The sequence below is a fragment of the Rhopalosiphum maidis genome, chromosome 1 (assembly GCF_003676215.2).
Source record: "Rhopalosiphum maidis isolate BTI-1 chromosome 1, ASM367621v3, whole genome shotgun sequence".
Lineage (NCBI taxonomy): Eukaryota > Metazoa > Arthropoda > Insecta > Hemiptera > Aphididae > Rhopalosiphum > Rhopalosiphum maidis.
Window position 1 is genome coordinate 3,632,728 of NC_040877.1, and position 19,136 is coordinate 3,651,863.

Sequence of the window (19,136 nt, forward strand, 5' to 3'; positions counted from 1 at the left end):
TGTTTATATTCGAATAAAGAATATTAATTAATAACAAATTCTTCGTCACTGCATTTTTATATCAATATATTCTACTATTTCTATGCGTTGAAGCATAAGTGACACTCAGCAATAGGATTAAAAGAAAGAAGCTCTCTCCTTATCTGACAAAATATACCTATAATAAATATTAATTTTCTAAGTTCAACGTTTTTGTGAACTGCATTTATTATAATTTACTAAGAAATTTCATGCAATAATAATTCTTCTTGTTAAAAAAAAAAAAGGCTCAGTGGGAGATCTATATTGAGTATGTCATCGAGATAACCGCTACTATACCCTAATTTCGCCACTTCGAATTGAATACTATTATATCAATAATTATTGTGTTTTTAGAAGTCTCTTTAGAAGGTTCTCCATTATTAGTTACTAGTATATTACAATTTACAATAAGTCGGCGAGACGTCGAGACTTACTGAATACAATTAAATATACTTATAATATGTAATTCGATCGCCGAAACGGCATAATCATTCGAATGGAACGCGCGCGATCGTCTACCTATCAAGTTTCAACGACGTATCTCTGGATATACGATTTTAATTCTATTTATGTATATAGGAGAGCGAGCAGGTCCGGCGATTAAGTCCGTTTAAATAGTTTTGGTCGTGTTAATAGTCGCGTTGCTATGCAGTGATTAATCGTCTGTATACAGCAATTCTCAATGACGCAAAAGTACAATGATATTACATTCTGGTTAAATGGTTTATGCGTGTTTAGTAATAGGTATTAATTATTTATTATTATGATAGGTATAACCTATAATATATTATTATATAGGTTATGAGCACTCAGCGCACTATGTAATACTATGATTTATAATATCTACCGCGATACTAATAAATTGTTGGTTTCAATCAAAACTACTGGTAAATTTTAAATCGCATAATTTAATTTTAAATTGATGCGTGAAATAAATTAGGACTACACTCCCTATTTCTTTTGTAAATTTTGCTACTACACACTTTATCATTTTTTTTTTTTATCATATCTAGACAAACTTAATTTAAGGGTTGTAACTAGTAAACATAAACTTTTTTTCGTAATGTAAAGACTAATGATATAGCGTTGTTCTTTTAGATAAAACAATACATTTAAAAAATATAAATTCAAATTAACAGAAAAAGAATATGCTCAGCCAACAAAATATAAATACACATCCGTGGTTTACATTATATTATTATTATATTTTTTTAACGCATTTCCCGAAACGGATGCACGTATACGGTTTGAATGACGATCGCGTCGGGACTGAATAATCGATTGAGCAGTGCGTATACATACATATACATCTACATCTATGTATTCTGTAGTGGTAAACACACCACCATTTGTTTGTTAGTCAGCATAAATAATTACATTATCACCGGAGAAGAGAAGACAGTTTCAGACATACCGTACGCCTTTATGTATGTTAAACTAACAACAAAAAGGAAGAACTGTGTTTGGGGATTTTCCGCTGAACCGTCCGAGCTTTTTGTTTATTTGTTATATAATTTATTATTAGTATATGTGTAACGGGCTAAAACTTGTGTAAGTCACGGTCGTGTACAGTGGCGGCTCGTGGGTTTTTAATGAAGTAGTGCACATCCAAAAAAAATATAACCAATATAATATATATATATATATTATAAATTGTATTAAATAATATTGTTTACAAATTTTAGTTATTTACAAATTACTTTTTCTTTTGCTTATACCTATTTTTACAAGTGTCAAGTACCTATAATAATAGTAAATACATAATAATAATAATAGTAATAATACATTTTCAAGTAAAAAACTATGACAAAGTAGATACAAATTATTATATTTCAGGTACATATTTATATGTTAAATCGATTCTCCTCTCTTTTTTTTCTGCAAATCTGTTTATTACTTCTTCGTTGAAGTTTGGAATGTTGTTGATCATCCGTTTTTCGATCGATAACATAGCTAGTGCTGTAAGTCGATCTTCTGTCATTGAATTTCTCAAAAATGTTTTAATACGTTTCAATGTAGAAAACGACCTTTCGGCTTCAGCTGTAGTCATTGGAATAGTTGAAATTATTTTTAAAAGTTTGTAGCTTTCAGAAAATATATGTATTAATTATTTTCAAATTATAAATTTCAATAAATGAACTGATGAATTGATATCACGGAAATCGGTTCTTTTGTAGAACAGTTGTAGTTCAGTTTTAAGTTTAGTAACATCCAAAAAAGGATATGCTTCAATTGTTTTATTAAAATGGTCTCACCTGGGAAGTTATTTTGTACATAAGAAATTTGGTAGATAAAAATAGGTGCGAAGCATTTAGTGGTTTTTATAATCAAACCGTTCTTTAACGTTGACAATAAAATGTCACATACTTTCTTTTGCAGCGAAGCGTTTTTCTTGTTTCAATAGATCATCATGTTTTCGTTTTTTCGTTTGGATGATTTTGAGAAGTTTCAAAGATGTTATCAATATTCTGTCTTTCTTAATTTTTAAATGAGGTTGGTCCTAATTTGAAAAACAATTTGTTCATTTCACCACCAAACACTCTTTAATTGTAGTAAAAAGGTCTAAATAATTGAAAAAAAGTACTCAAGTTAATTTAAAAATTCTTATCTTAATTAATTCAAGATGTAGATGTATAGTGAATCATTTTTTATATGTGTGTTTGTGGTTACTTATTCTTCTCTGACATAACCTTACAAATGTATATTTTTATAATATAATATTTAGAGTGACTTCTGGGAAGAAGCTCGCGTTTTATAATGAGATTTACGTTGGCAGGATGCTACAGTGCTAAAGTACGTTTACGAATGAACTAAATCTCGGGCGTGGATATAGTGGTATTCTACATCAAGTCCTCTTTCGCTGAAAAATAAAAACAGCAACGACGAGGGTAAACGTATTAATGACCCTACAACGCGCCCCAGGGAAATATACATGTACATATAAAAACGTGTCCTCCGGGTAAGAGTAGGAGGATTGGGAAATGATAATTTATATATACCATGACTCACCTCGTAGTGTGTCCGTATCACTTCGTAGTATAGATTATTATATATTTATATATATTAAGTGTATGGCTATGGTGAGGCGGTGGATTTTTTTTCTTTAGTATTCTCGATACCGTTGTTCGGCCTGGCGATATTAGCCAAAACGACGGTGAATATTAGGCGTAGGGGGGATGGGAGAACATTAAAATAATAAAGGTGGCAATCACGCGCGCTCGGAGAATGCTTTTTTATTTTATTTTTTTCTTTATTCGGCCCACCCACGGCCGACACACACCATTCGCGATAATGTCGGTCGTCGTCGTTTACGAACGCGATACACGACTTACCATTACGGGTCCGTACCTCGCATATTATTATATAATGTACATTTTACATAGAGACTAGAGATATCTACCTATAGTAACTGCCGTGTACCTGTATAGCCTACAACACGCGTAATTATTATTTCATTACCTACATAGGTAGGTAGTACCTACCCGAAAATAATGCGCTCGTGTTTATTATAATACACCTAATAACGCGTTGTATACCTACACACACACACACATATAGATATGTATTTATTTTCACTGTTTCCACGTTATTATTTAATAATAATAATATAATATACACATTTATAGTGTGCACTCCGCAGCAATCGTACCTATATAATATTATATACTACGCGCGCCTTCCGATATATCCCGCCACCGCCTGCCTCCGCCGAGCATCGGGCGACCTGTGTGGTCGAAAGACATTGTCACGAATCAACGGTACCTTTACATTATATATTATACTTATTATTTATTATTAGTTATTACGTAGATACGATTCTCCGTCGGCGGGTGGGTCGTTAGCGTGTATATACCACTATATACCTATACCGCAGTAATGTAATGTGCCTCGCTGACGTTGTGGGCACAGTACGCGATTATTATCGAGGAAAAGAGTTGGACGCAAAAAACGAAACAGATCGACGGACGGACGGACACGACTACGGTATGTGTGTCTTCGTGTTCGGGATAGATAAAAGTGAATCGTCGATTCAATGACCACGGACCCAGATATACCCAATAAAGAATAGTATTGTGTTTTTATAATACGTATAATGTACGATATGATGAATTCGAAAACGGAAAACGCTCTCGTCGTGTGTTCAACACGTACTATATATACATATATGTCTGTATAGTATAAACAAATTGACCGGCTTCCTGTTTCCGTGGTTCGACGGAGATTGGTGTTGATGTGCTTTTATCGAATCATATTATATACTGTTATTATGTGCGCGCGGGTCTGTGCGTGTATGTGTGTGTACAATTGAAACCCATTAGCTCCTCGGTTCTCATATTATTATTATTATTAAACATGCGGCCGTAACTCGTAAACACAGCGTGATGTGCGGGGGCCCCTGCATTAGATGATAATATATTATAACTTCTTATTTTTTTTCTCTCGGGTCGCACACACGTTTGAGTGAGTGTATTTCGTCGAGCAGCTATATTATAATGCACTGTTGTCGTATTATTATAATACTCGTGTACGATATATAGGATGACTCACAAGCATGCTCACCCCTTTTTTTTCTTTAATAATGCAGTAATTCGAAGTCTGATTTTTGAATTTTTAAACATACTTTGATACCATGTATTTTCAAATTTCTATATTGCTCAAGGATTCCTCTGTGGAGAAATAAGCTTTTGATTTTTAAATTAATACTGATCCGTTTTAGTTTTTACTGTAAATTATTAAACGGATAATTTTCTGAACATTTAGATGTATCAAAATCAAAGTCTGAATGAACAATTTTGAGTTATTTAACTTTGTGTGTTAAGGATAATAAAGGTCCGCGATAACGAGTTTGGGAGATACTTGAAATGAATACTAATCCATCAACATTTATAATTTGTAAAAACATTCAAGTATAATAAACACTAAACGCAATATTACATTAAGTCATTTTGTTTTATGTCTTTGTAAAATAATATTTTAGATCTATTATCTGTAGTACAAACATTTTTAATAACTAAAAAACTACATGTTTGAATCTTGAATTAGGTATATCTACATTTTCAATAAAATTATCCACCTAATAAACTACAGAAAAAAAAATTTCAAAAATTTGAAAATTTGATATTTAAAAACATTTAAAAATTCCAAAAATCAGAATAGTGATAAAGTAATTTAATAAAAGGAAAAAGTAGGATGAATATACTTGGTTGGTCATCCTGTATAATAATATTAATATTATTATCGTAGTGCGTGCAGTTAATGGTGATGGCCGGATCGAATTGAAACGATGACGATACGAATGTCTTCGTGGTCTTGTATTAATTATTCAATTATTATATTAAATTATACGTATATTTATAATACTTATACGTGATAATAAATGATATAATAGTATAATATTTTATTATATGACTGGTCTTCCATCGGTTGTCGCCGTCGTGGACAGTCTCCGAAATTCAGTACATCTAAACACACAAAGATACTTAGCTCGCGTCTATATACTCATATATTATTAGTGTTTATTACCTATCCGACTACTTATAAACTCTCAGACTCTCACTCTATAAACGCTATATTTAAACTTTACTAATACTAAAATGCATATATTATGATTCGTGTATAGTCAGGTACAATAATATATACTTGTCGGGTCACCCCACGCGTTTTCTATCCGGCTCAGATACCTCGAAATCTGGAAGCCGATTTACTCTGTGGTACGGAACATTAAATTACTGTCATGCCCATATAAAATACCGTATTTCTCCTGAGTTCTCGTTTTCCTCAAAAATACAAAAAATATATACTATGTTTCTCTATTATAAACATAGGAAATTGTCATTCACTTATTAATTTGAATTCGTACGTAATTAATATTGAAATATCATTTTGAAATTTATTACTACATGTTAAAATATAATTAAATTATAATTTTTTTATGTTGATAGATAATGAGCTAATTTTTTGTAGTTAGATTTTAACCCCCATAACATTCAATCAAATCTTCGCCAAAGTAAAACTACTTACACTTTTTTTTGTAAAAAATTATTATCAATAAATGACGATTAGATCTAAAATATATAAGTATGTGAACAGATAAGTTATCATTTTGTTACGATACTTAAAATAAATACAAATTATATTCAATTGGAAGTGTGCGTTAGGTAAACATCATATTGTTTCTAATGCGAATTAAGTATAATATATTAAATTTATTTTTTTAAATGATGATTAAGCGATTTTTAAATGGAAAACACTTATATCCATATCAATATATCATATACCTACTTATAAAATGTACTAACCTTCGGTTCTTCAAACGTAACTTGAAGCTGTACAAATTACGCTACTGCCAAACGTTTTAGGCATTGAACCTATACGACGAGTATAATAATATTATACAATATATGCGATATACAAAGGCTTTTTTTTATCATAACATTTTTATAAGAATAAAAAACACCGAGTGGGTTGAACCTTAGATAAATAGAATTCGTTATGTACTTTGTTGAACGGTTACCGAAAATAGACAATTGTTAATGCCTTGGCGAAAAAAAATAGAATAGCCGTTATTACATAATAATATTCGGTATATAGTTTCACTATGTACATAGGGCTTTCTTTTCTGTAAACGGGCTTCTCATCCATCGAAAGCCTATACAATTTTTTTTTTTTAAACGAATTCCTTTTAACTAAATATTTGCATTTCGCAATTCCGTATTGTTCGTATTATCATATTATGGACAATGAACATAGACCGAAATTCGTTTATCGACTTATTTATCACTTCGTTATCATTTAACTTAGTCCACTACTTCGTTTACGTACTCAATTTAAAGTTAATTTGACTCGTGATGGTCTCTTGTTCTGTGTACGTATTTTGTATAACCTAACGGAATCGTCTAAATCGTTTATGATATATAAAGCATTAAATAAAAATCTAAAAACCGTATCTATATTGTTCTGTAAAGAAGAAACATTCAAAAAACGATTACGATCTATGTATAATAGAATGTTCTTTCCCTTTAGATCAAGACGTTCTGCACATTATTATGTGTAGGTACCTTAGCTATACTTCCTAAAAATATATTGTTGACGAATTCGTTTTGAAAAATTTACCGTGACAAAGGAAAATCTTGAATACGTCCGACTAATTCCCAACGCCCTTAATTGACTTGTTTTTTCGTTTCAAAACGATTAGCCTCGTATAGTACCTAACGTAATAATACACATTCGAACTAATACCCACAATTTAATACACAATGAGCAACCTCGAATGCGTAAGGGAATCCGCATAATACTCATTTCATTCATAGTTTTGGTGTTCTAAAGTATTATATTACTTAAGTGCATAGATTATTAAACTTATATCTATTATACTCAGTGCAAGGAATTCGACATTAGTGAACGAGACATCTGGATTTATTTGTGCTAACATTTTATTATACGTTTAAATATTGTGATAAAAATCTAGTTAGACGACCGGCGATATGGCGATATTCGCTGTATATAATATTATGCTGTGTGACATGTGCGTAAATATCGTTTATCCCGGAGACTCTATAGACTGTTCTAAACATTATATTTAAACGAAAAATGTATATTATAATAGTTGTCCGATGTATCCAATAATGCACATATAATATTATCATAATGTTCGTAATACGACAAATCATTAACGACGGATTTTTTCTTTTACAGGCGCTTTCTTGCAAGTGTGCGGAAAATCGCAAGAGACATGTTGTCATGAAAACTCTGAACCGCAACTGGTGACGGTGGGTAGAAATATGTACGAGGATAAATTACAGACTTCATTAAAAACCCTAAGCGGCATGTACAAAGAGAAAGCTGCGAAATTCGATGGTTAGTATAACTTTACGAGCGAAATATTATTCGAAAAATCTCCTTTAGTAGATTTGTTTAAGAATATAATATAAAATCACAATTTTGCCGCCTGAGTGTTTATTATAATTTTTTTCATCGTTCCTTGTTTATGTTTAGAATACTTCAGGGACATGCTGAACAAGGCCAGAATGGGTTTTCACGACATGTTCAAAAAGACATACGGAATGATGTACGAACAGAACTCGTACCTGTTCCAAGATCTGTTCCGGGACCTGGAAAAGTATTACGACGCGGGCAACACGAACATTGTTGAGGTGTTGGAAAACTTCTTCTCCGTACTGTGTCAGAAAATGTTCACTGTCATGAACAGCCAATTTGCGTTTGACGCCAAGTGAGTGACTTTTCACGCTTTATCATTTCGACACACATTTTTTAGCATTATACATATACAAACTATAGCTTTTCCTCTCTGTGTCTCATATTATATATACACACGCCGGTCCATGTACATTTTATAATATTTTATGCGCTCCATAACGTATTTATAGTGAATACACTGTACATACCTACGCTCGTGACAATATCTCTCGGAAAACTCTTTTTGTTTCTGCCTGAATAAACGAACTGCTCTTGCGGTTGACTTGGCACGAACGTCAAGCGATTTCGAAGAATTTCCGTTACGTTTTCAAAAGTTCGAGCTATCGCACGAGTTCCGTTCGTACAACTTTACAATATATATTATCAGTTTACCATCATATATGTGTGACTGCCACAGCTGCGGTCACGAAATCATAGTCTTCGTGTGTATATACACACACATCACGCGAACACACATTTATATACCTACGCGCAATAGCTATTGTATTTCGAAACGATACAGCAGGATGATTAACAAAGGATGCTCGTCCTTTTTTAGAGCTAAACCGATTTATAAAAACTCAGATTTTTTTATGCTATCATAACGATGTAATATAATTCCCCTTTTCGAATGAGATAATCACTCATTTTTACAATAACAATACTTACTATATTATGTTTTTTTTTTTTTTATTATTATGTAGTGGAGTTTTAATACTTATTATTGTATATTATATATTCTGGCAGTTTTTTAAAATTCTAAATGCTTATTGATTATAATATTTATTAGAATGATTTTGAAAACAGCATAATGCTGTATTCGCGATAGATAAGATACCTCGTACTTCGTAGTATGTTCGTGCACATTCTTTATTTTTTGTGCGTACGATTATTACTTATATATCACAGCTTCAGCGGACAAACTATAATTTCGTTTACTACGATTATTCAAAGATGAATGGTTTTTATTTAATCTTTTCAAATTATATTAACTTAAAAATAACACTAGATATTATAACATACTATCGCAAGTTTGTAAGTGTGTACTGTGTATAAGTTTGAGTCCTCAACTATTATTTATATGTATACATATATGTTATACAATATATTTCTTACTTGATTTTGGGGGATTATTATTGATTTTATACTTAAAGGTTGAATATAGCTACGTTTTTATGACGCCGTTTGATTATTTTATCCGCAGGTATTTGGTGTGCGTCAGTGAGAGCATGTCTGAGGTAGCGCCCTTTGGCGACGTGCCCGACAAACTTTCGGCGCCGCTGAAAAGGTCATTTGTCGCTTCCAGAACGTACGTCCAGGCCCTGAAAATAGCCAGTGACATTTTGGCCAACATCAACAAGGTTCGTTTTACACCGTGAAGTGTTATATTTGTATATTATATTTTAAGACATATTTTATTATAATAGTATATTCATTAATTGCGAACAGCACAGCATCATCACTAACAGCATAATATAATATAAATTATAATTATATGTTATATGAGGAGCATTCATAGGTGGGGAAATTTTGATGATTTTGGTTTTAAAATAAACGTTATGAAATATTAATAACTCAGCCTTTATCATTTAAAAATGCGTAATTATAGCATTGAGGATTTAGCCACAACATAAATATCGTAGTTTGTCTTGGAATGGGTATACATAATTTATTATAATATACCAGGTATACTATAATACCAGTATGTGGTACCTATACGATTTTGTCTCATTGACATTACATAAACAAATTACCTATTATAATTGTATGCTATACATAAAAGAAATATATGTGTATGATTTGTTATTGTATTGAAATTTTCCACTAAAAAAACTAAAGTTTTATGTCACAGTAGTGACTAGTGATTAGTACATTAAAGGGGTAGCAGGAGTTGTGTTATAAAACCAACAACTTTACTTATGCAGTTGATATATATTAAAATACGATCGATTTTTAATTTTACAGATGGCGCCTACCCAGGAGTGTTTAGTCGGCTTCACCAGAATGACCCAATGCTCAGCTTGTAGAGGATTGCAAGACAGCAAAGCTTGTAACGGATATTGTTTGAACGTCATGAAAGGATGTTTGGCGTACCACTCGCAACTCGATCAAGACTGGAACGCGTTTTTGGGTATAGCCATTGGATATTTTTTTTTTATTTCGATTTTCATATACATTAAAGTATACAATATTATAACGGTTATCTATTTACAGATATCATGGAGAAGGTGAAAAAACGTCTATTAGGACCGTTTAACATCGAACTTGTCGTTATACCGATCAACGTAAAGATATCCGAAGGTATAATGAACTTCCAAGAGAACTCTCAGAAGGTTTCACAAAAGGTACAATATCATATCTATTATCTACCTATAGTAACTCGGTGTTTCAAAAAATAACGGTTCGCACTAAACAGTTTAATCCCAAAACCACACTAGACACGTGTTCAATACTAATCAAGTAAAATAATTTTACTGTATTGTAATTATTACAATTTGCGTGATATCGCTAATTCGATACATCATTTACAATTATCTGTACATAAAAAAACCACTATTCTTATAAAGGTTAAAAAGAAATAATCAAAATGATAATACTTATCCGTAGTGTTTACATAAACGGTAGGTATATATATAGTACATAAAAGTCTTCGGATATATATTCTATTATTATTGTTGCTTACGTGGGACCGAACTGCGATTTTCCTAGCTTTACCTATACAACCCTCACCTCAACCACCTACACGCTTATTTTGAGAAAATAAAATCCGTCGAAATTATATATTATCGAAATTATCTGGAAACTGTGTTAATGATTTCGTTGTGTTCGTGTCCAACAGGTGTTCGCGAACTGCGGTAAACCTACGTTGGGGCCATCACGTCGGCGCCGTCGCCGCGACGTGTACAACATCGACGACTACTATGACTACCAACAGGGACGAGTGATGAACGATGGCAAAAACAAGGATGCCGGTAAAGCCGACGAGGACGGCGAAGACGATATGGACGATGAGGACGACGAAGACGACGAAGACGACGAATATGACGACGTGAAACCAGCGGTGCCACCTCAAGCCAGGAATGAAAAAAAAGAAAACGTCCAGGAAGAAAGCGGTGAACGGAAGAAGCAACAGCAACAGCAGCAAAGAAAAAACAAGAACAACAATGGTCCAAAGAACGGTGCCAGTGGTGGAGGAAACAAAAACAGGAAAAAGAATAACAAGAACAACGGTCTCGAAGACGAGGAAGAAGACCAAGGAGGTCCTGCGTTTGCGTTCCACAGGCTGCTCAAAGACATCGGCACCCACGTGTCGTCCACAAAAAACTTTTGGAAGAGATTGCCGTACGAGGTGTGCAATAATGAAGTAGCTGTGATCGAGACCGTTCAGAACACCAGTTGCTGGAACGGATCTGCATTAGCCAGGTAATTATACATTTTGTTTAAAGCTAGTATTAGTTATTAGGTCGGGTAAAAAAATATTACTCGACTTTAAACACTATTTTATTAATAATATATTAGGACAAATATTAATAAGCATATATCGGTTTGACTTGTTTGTTAAAAAAAAAATATTAAATAATCAGTGCGATAAAAATAAAATATTAGGTTTATTCGTTAATCCATAATGTTTACTAAAAAATGGCATATTTACTCGTGTCTGTCATCGCATCCACTTCGAAAAACTGTCAAGGTATGCGATTAACTTGGAAGCACCCTGTGATTTATTTATACGTGTATGAAACGTATGACCTAGTCTAGAATTTATATACATAAAAAAAATGTATTGCTAAAAAACTGACAAAACTACGTATTATTTGTAATAAATATTTATAAGCTGTTAGCTCCGATGGAAATTTGAATATCGAAAGTTGAACAGTGAAAACCTGTGCATAACGTCATAATAGAACTTTTTTCTTTCGCAATCAACTATCACTACGTCTATCGTGAAACGTACATAATATAAGTCCAAAGTTGAAATTTTGTTTCCGATCAAAATGCATAATAAAATAGTTATATGTCAAGGTATATGACTGATAAAAATATATATTATAAAATCAAAATATCGTGAAACTTGGATATTGTTACGCAAATACGATATATTACGTATACGCGACACGCGTTCAAAAGTTTTATTCACGTCATGCGTGGGACGTATTTTATGTTTACTTATAGTCGCATACTACTACGACTCAACCAACCGGTAAAAATGAGAAAATTCATACAAATCCTATACTTACCATAATGTTTTATGATTATTGTGTTCTATCGACTGTCAAACTTCATAAAATTTTTATATTTCATACGTGTATAAAATTTGGTAAACAAAACGTTAAAACTGTATAGTTCATTTATAATATTAATACTGAGATTGGCTTTTAGCAACCCTTCACACTTCCCCTCAATATTTTCCCGAATCAGTTAAAATTACTATAATTTATTGATGCTTAATCGTTATGGTGATTTCTTTTTCAGTTACGCCAAGGAGGTGATGAAAGACGGCATCAAAAACCAGAAGAGGAATCCCGAGGTGCCGGTGGACGTGACGCGGCCGAGTAGTCTGCTCAACGAACAGGTGTTCGCGCTCAAGGCCCTGACCAACCTGCTGAAGAACGCGTACCAAGGGCTGGACGTGGAGTGGGACATGGAAGAGGTATTCCACGGTGGCGAGTCGAGCGGCGCCGGCCCGATAGCGTCGTCGGGCGACGGTTCAGGAGACGAGGACTCGGATACCCTCAACGGTCACGTGCCCTCGTCGTCTCCGACACCGCCACCACCGCCGGCGGGCGGAAGCGGATCGGTCACGACGGCGATCAACGCGGCCGGCACGACGACGCCCTCGCCGACGCGAACGGCGACGGATCCGTCGGACGGCGGCACAGGGTCTGGATCGAGCGCGGGCCACAAGGCCAAACCGACGCTTCAGAAAGCGCTGGCCACGTACCTGTTGCCGGTGGTCGCCGTATGGTTCGGCGGTTCGTTCCTCGAGTGGATTCTGTGAGCGGGCCGAGAATGTTGTCCGTCGCGGTTTTTCCGTATTTTATTATTTTGAAATTTTATTATTTTTTTAAATCTTGTCGTTTTTGAACGGTGCCATAAAGGAACAAAAAAAAAAAAAAAAATAAGAAAAAAAAACAACTACAAAAAAACGTTCAGCGCGTGTTGTTTGACTGTGATAATTTTTTTTTTTCGTGTACAAATATTTTATTCGTTAAGTAGCGTAGTCGCGTGTATATAGTGGCCCAGCGCGACTACCTTATCCTCGGGCAGCACACGGGCCCGCCCCAGATTTCTCTCAAAAAACCTGTAAGCAGCGAGTCTTCATCGAAATTTTATGATATATTATAATATAAAATTAACAGTGACGTTACTTTTTATGGTAGTTCATTGTATAACTACACAAACCTAACATCGTTATAGGAAACTAACATAATATTATTATTGTAACATGTATTCGTTTTAGTTTTAATTAATATTATAAGTATATTATATTGTATTCAAATATCTCATCTTGCAATCTGTAATTGGTTGTTTATGTTGTAATGGCTAAGGATATAAACGTATATCTACCGTTTCGATAGACAGTACGTTACGCACTAGATACATCGCACATTACAACATATATATTATTATTTTTATTTATTTATTATCATCAAATTCTAAATTAACAGGTTTTTCCAGTTCTTTGATTTTGACAACTCTTTTGATCAAATAAATTCATTTGCACCACTTTAAACCACCACAATATGGAGCAACAACTTCTGTTAGTGTATTTTGTTTATGACGATTTTTTATTTGTTTTAATTTTTAAGTGAATTAGTCTAGTCAACATTCTCATAAATTGTAAAAATGTAGCAAACAAAGAAAAAATGTACAATTTCGATTTTCATTTATACAATTTTTTCTCTTTAATATATACATTTTTTTTTATTGGGTAAATATATTTTTGTAATACATTATTGTTTTATACATAAACATATGTGATTTAAAAATAATCTTATGTGCATAATATCATAAATATTTGTACAAACATATTATTGTCTGTCTTTCTACAAAAGAAGGGTCCATGTTTCGTTGTTAAGGCCTTATTTAATACTAATCTATAAGTAAATAAAAAAAAAATTAAAAACTTTTTGTCATAAGTTTTTTTTGTAATGTAATTATGTACTTATATCATGTATATAAATAATTTATAATTAAATAAAAAAATATTAATTAAAAAGATACTTTAAATTGCATTTGTCGTGAAACATTATAACATTTTAAATGTGTCATTAGGAAACTGGGAAATAGTATTTTAGAGATATAAACATACGAAACAGTCCCCCTAGGTCAATAGGATAATGCATTTCAGAGAGCAGATACACATGTAAGACTTGAGGATTCTCAGCAGCATAAAAAGTACACAGAATTCAGCTACAGAAGGCCAACCATTTGAGTGGTTTGCCATAAAGCGTTTTGTTAGAATGGGCAATTTTGAGTTTTAGCAACATTCATTTGCTTGGCTTCCACTAATTTGAGTTCGAGAACCTATAAAAACAATTATTATACTTAACACCAATAATATAAGTACTAATGAAAATAACTTACATTTACTTTTCTCATCAGATCTCCTACAATATCACCAACTCTAGCTAACTTGGTAGGTGGTGAATGAAATACAACAGTTCCACTTAAACCTAAAAAAATTGAATAATAACAATTTAATATCAATTCATCAAAACTATTTTTGATTAATTTACTTTTTGTATGACTTTTTGGTGTGTTATCTGCTGAAGATGACAGTCTATTGTCTACTGCTGCTCTAAAACTGCTACACCGCCTGACAGCAGCCGCAGCTTGAGATTCATTCATTTCAGGATTTAATTTGCGCTCTTTACTTTGAATTTCTTGTTTTAGTTCTGAAAATAAATGTTTTAAAGTTAGAACTAAGTTTGTTGATGATAAATAAATTATTCATATATAATAGATATTTTATATACTATTTAAAATTTTATAGTTAAATATATTTCATTATTCTGGCAAAAAATAAATCTCATTAATGATAAGTAAATAGAAATAATTTTCAGTGAAGTCCAGTTTTGGTAATATAATAACTCAATCAATATTATTTGGTTAACTAATACAGTTCTGCAGACTAATGAAATATTTACATTATGTTCAACAAACTTAATTATTCATTTTTATTAATACTATGTATCTTCCAACAAGAAATAAAAACAAACTGAAATATAAATCAAAATAAACTATGCATATTAACATTGATAAATTGCATGAAGCTTGACAATTCAAGATTGACAGTGAAGACGCAAAATGTAAACCAATAAAATTAAAATACAAAAAATATTTAAAAAAAACTAAATTGTATACTTTAAACATATTAAAATAAATATAAATTATAAATATGTAATTAAAGAAGTATTATAATTTACCACTATAATCATTTGTATTACATTATTGTTATTAATTTCTGCACAAAGTGTATAACACTGATAACAGATGTATCTTTAGTGAACTTATTAGTGTTTTAGACTTAATATCAACAAACATAAGTATAAATAATAATAATTGCAAGTCTAATAAATATTTCAAAGTAAGAAAAAATGTATTTCTGATTGATTTAAGACTTACCGCTAATTTCATCTTTTAACCTTTGGACCATAGCTTGCAAACTTTCTTTTTCATCAAGTTCTACTTCAAGGAGTGCATTTCGTTCAATTGCATCGTTCATTTTAGTTTCAAAATCTCCTAAAGATGCACAAGTTTCTCTGAAAATATAAATCAATGAATCATCCATTTATCTAAGTAGTATAATACAAAATGTATATAAAAATTATAAAATTTAAAAACTTAAGATAGTATATAAATCATATTTCTTATTAATTTTTATAAATAATTAAATTAATTGTTATTAAGAGGATTTCAGCACACATTGTTTTATCTCTCTAGCCCAAACGTAACATAAACATAAAGCATTCACATGAAAACAATTTTTTAAGTAATCTTAGAGTGAAACCACCCATTACAACAATTGTAGAAAACATTTAAAGCTGATTTTACTTTAGCATAATTCAAAAATTATAAAAAATAATTATATATTAATATGTTTATCTATGTTATACTCATATGGGCCTGAAAAAAAATACATCTTTTGTTAAGATAAACCTATAGACGATACTGCATTAAAAAATGTATTCTTAATAGTAAATCACTAATTTAATAAAAATAAACTAATAGTTAATGTTATGGTAAAAATAATTACTTTTTTAAATATTTTATTTTATATCCATCAGTTAGTTATAAATTAAGTATGAAAGTGCTTACTAAAATTATACGATTACATTTTAATATATTGTCCTAATATTAGTTGGCAAAGATGTATAAATATTTAATAGTAATGAGTTATAAATAATTAAATACAGCAGAGTAAAAATAGAGGTGGGCAATTATTCAATTTTATAATCAATTATTAAGCATTGAATATTGTAGTTAAATCAAACAATTTGAAATAATTATAATAATAGAATATTGGTCATAACTGATTAAAATAATTCAAGAATACAATTTTTTGTTTTACTTGTATACTTTTACCAACAAATTTATTGATTGTAATTTTTAGAGGATGTAACTGGTATGTACCAGAAAGAAAAAACAGTTTAACATGATAGAAATGTCATTACTTTTCTTTATCATAACTAGCACCTGATAATAGCATCACCTGCTTAATATAATTCCATAAAACTCAATCACTATTTTTGTTTACAATTGTCTCATTAGTTTACCAAAAATTTCCTCTGCTGTGGTCATACTCTTGTAGCATTATATTTTTTCTTTTAAAACATATTTTCATATATTTCAACAATAAATACTGGACTCCCAATTTAATAACATTGTTTTTCAACATAGCTACCTTTCATACTTTTTGCATATATTTATTCCATTTAAATTTAAATATTATGTCATAATTCACACAAGTGTCATTTCTGCAGTTCAATAATTCATAACATATAATATAATTTTATTAGAACTACTAGGTACCAGCTTATAGTTGAGATAATAGAAACATGCTGAATCCTATACTCAAATAATAATATAACGCAATTTCTTTGATCTAATAATATCCAATTAATAAATTATACTGGAATACAAATAAAAATATTTTGAAGAATCACGATTATGTAATAAGGATTATTGATTAAAAACTAACAAACCTTTGTGACTTTTCTAAGTCTTCAGTTTTCTGTTCTAATTCTCTGATGTATTTTACATAGTTTGTTTCTCTTTCGTGAAAATGGATAGCCTCCTCTTGTAAACTATGTATTTGGTTCATTAGATTTTGCTGCTCTTCACGATTTTTAGTCTATAAAGTCATATAACATATTATGTAGCCATAACTCATTTTTAATAGAATTTTTGTACATTGGATGAACTGTGGTTTTAACTTAAGACTCAAAATAATCAACATCGGAAAAAATAAAATACTACAGTTCACATTGTCTATTAAATATTAGATTAGTTTAAATTATGAGCCAAATGTTTTTTTTTTTTTTATTAATAATTAAATCTAATCTAATTGTGTACATACCCTTGATGTATCGAGATCAAATTGTAATTGATTGTTTTTTGATTTTAGCTCTTTGTTGTTTTTCTCCAGAACCTCAACATCCATTTCCAATTCACGTTCCAGTGACTGAGACTGTTCTCGAAAATCATCATACTCTTTTTCCAGTGCTTTGTATTTTTCTTTCCAGTCTTCAGTATCCATTTCGTTTTGATTAGTCATTATTTCTTGATTATAATAACCGGGCGATGAGCCAACTAGACAGACCTGTCAACCTAGCTGGTATCAGATGTTGTATGTAAATACCGAAATACACATACCTTGTTTATTAAACGACAAAAACGGGCAACAATACAATTACTGGCAGCGAAATGGTTTATCGTCTGTGTCTGACCAGTAACTGATGTGATGCTTGTCCCCGAAGCCTCATACAGTTTCCGATATCCTTCTACGAATCACTGACTCGTTCAGTAGTTGCCTCCTGGTGAAGAGTGTGTGATGCACTTTGACGTACAGATTAAATCGGAGACTGCAGAGTGCAGAACTCTCACTTTTCATCGATGATCGTAATTAATTTCGGAACGAAATTGATAGACAATCACAATAATATTGCGCTACAATAACACAGTCGATCCGAATAATAGAAAGTGCTATATCGTAACGTTATCAGTTGCAGCTGTGGAATGTGTTTTTGGTTTCCCAACACAACTGACACGAAATATTCGATGTGACGAAACGATTGACTGCAAGAGCGCACGATAGTTTAGGAATTAGGCAACTAATAACTAGTGATTAGTGGCGACTCGCGAGTCGTGCGAAACGTTTCGTTCCGTCGTTCTGGTTCAGCGATCATCACGACGGTGGTGGGAGTCACTGGTGCCAAAATAATCGTGCGCAGTGTGACCACGGTTTAAATTACCGTATTCGCGGTGGCACGACAATGTTCGGTAAAAGTATAGATAGGTACTCAGCGTTGAATTTTAAAACTATTGTCTATTTGTATATTATGTCTATTAATTATAATTTACGTAATCGTGTACAAACTACAAATGATTACTGATAAAATGCATTACGTTTCTCCATTCACTAATTTTTTCCCCTAGATGTAGCAAAGGGTCGTTTGCAAAATACTTATACTCCGACCATATTCACATGGCATTGACATCAGTTTGTATCCGAGTCGCGGTCAATGGCGTGTGCAAGGGGGATGATAATTCATTCTCCTAACGGCCTTTTTTTATTTTTGTTTTACTTCAAACATGAGTTTGAACTTTTGACATCGAGTTAATCAACATAATATGCAGTTTTTACGTTCCTGTTGAAAACAACATTTCGTATTGGAAATATATGCTGTAAGTGA

General features: G+C 31.9%; 2 protein-coding genes across 3 annotated transcripts in view; one reads left to right on the plus strand and one right to left on the minus strand.

Annotated features, from left to right (window-relative positions):
• LOC113548871 (glypican-6-like) overlaps positions 1-13,367 on the plus strand; it is a 53,843-nt gene extending 40,476 nt beyond the window's left edge. The window contains exons 2-8 of the mRNA XM_026949958.1: positions 7,717-7,878; positions 8,017-8,251; positions 9,422-9,578; positions 10,183-10,348; positions 10,432-10,562; positions 11,057-11,640; positions 12,691-13,367. Coding sequence (XP_026805759.1) covers positions 7,717-7,878; positions 8,017-8,251; positions 9,422-9,578; positions 10,183-10,348; positions 10,432-10,562; positions 11,057-11,640; positions 12,691-13,216 — 1,961 coding nt within the window. The 3' untranslated portion in view covers positions 13,217-13,367. The remainder of the gene's footprint in view (positions 1-7,716; positions 7,879-8,016; positions 8,252-9,421; positions 9,579-10,182; positions 10,349-10,431; positions 10,563-11,056; positions 11,641-12,690) is intronic.
• A 768-nt stretch (positions 13,368-14,135) lies between these two features.
• On the minus strand, positions 14,136-18,587 carry LOC113561333 (nuclear distribution protein nudE homolog 1). 2 transcript variants are annotated; one of them, XM_026967678.1, is made up of 7 exons: positions 18,097-18,587; positions 17,801-18,051; positions 17,427-17,575; positions 15,847-15,983; positions 14,958-15,116; positions 14,806-14,894; positions 14,136-14,745 (listed from the first exon to the last, which is right to left on the minus strand). In XM_026967678.1, the coding sequence occupies exons 2-7, from the start codon at positions 17,996-17,998 to the stop codon at positions 14,677-14,679; spliced, it is 801 nt and encodes a 266-aa protein (XP_026823479.1). In that variant the 5' UTR covers positions 17,999-18,051; positions 18,097-18,587; the 3' UTR covers positions 14,136-14,676. The 2 variants fall into 2 exon arrangements, with proteins under 2 accessions (XP_026823479.1, XP_026823478.1); XM_026967677.1 differs by having other exon boundaries at positions 17,801-18,043; positions 18,097-18,586.
• Positions 18,588-19,136: the final 549 nt, after the last annotated feature.

Coding starts and splice junctions, on each gene's coding strand:
- LOC113561333 (XM_026967678.1), bottom strand. CDS start 17,998: ATGACTAATCAAAACGAAATGGATACTGAAGACTGGAAAGAAAAATAC. Junction 15,984..17,426: donor GACTTAGAAAAGTCACAAAG/GTTTGTTAGTTT, acceptor TTATATTTTCAG/AGAAACTTGTGCATCTTTAG. Junction 14,895..14,957: donor ACCAAAAAGTCATACAAAAA/GTAAATTAATCA, acceptor CAATTTTTTTAG/GTTTAAGTGGAACTGTTGTA.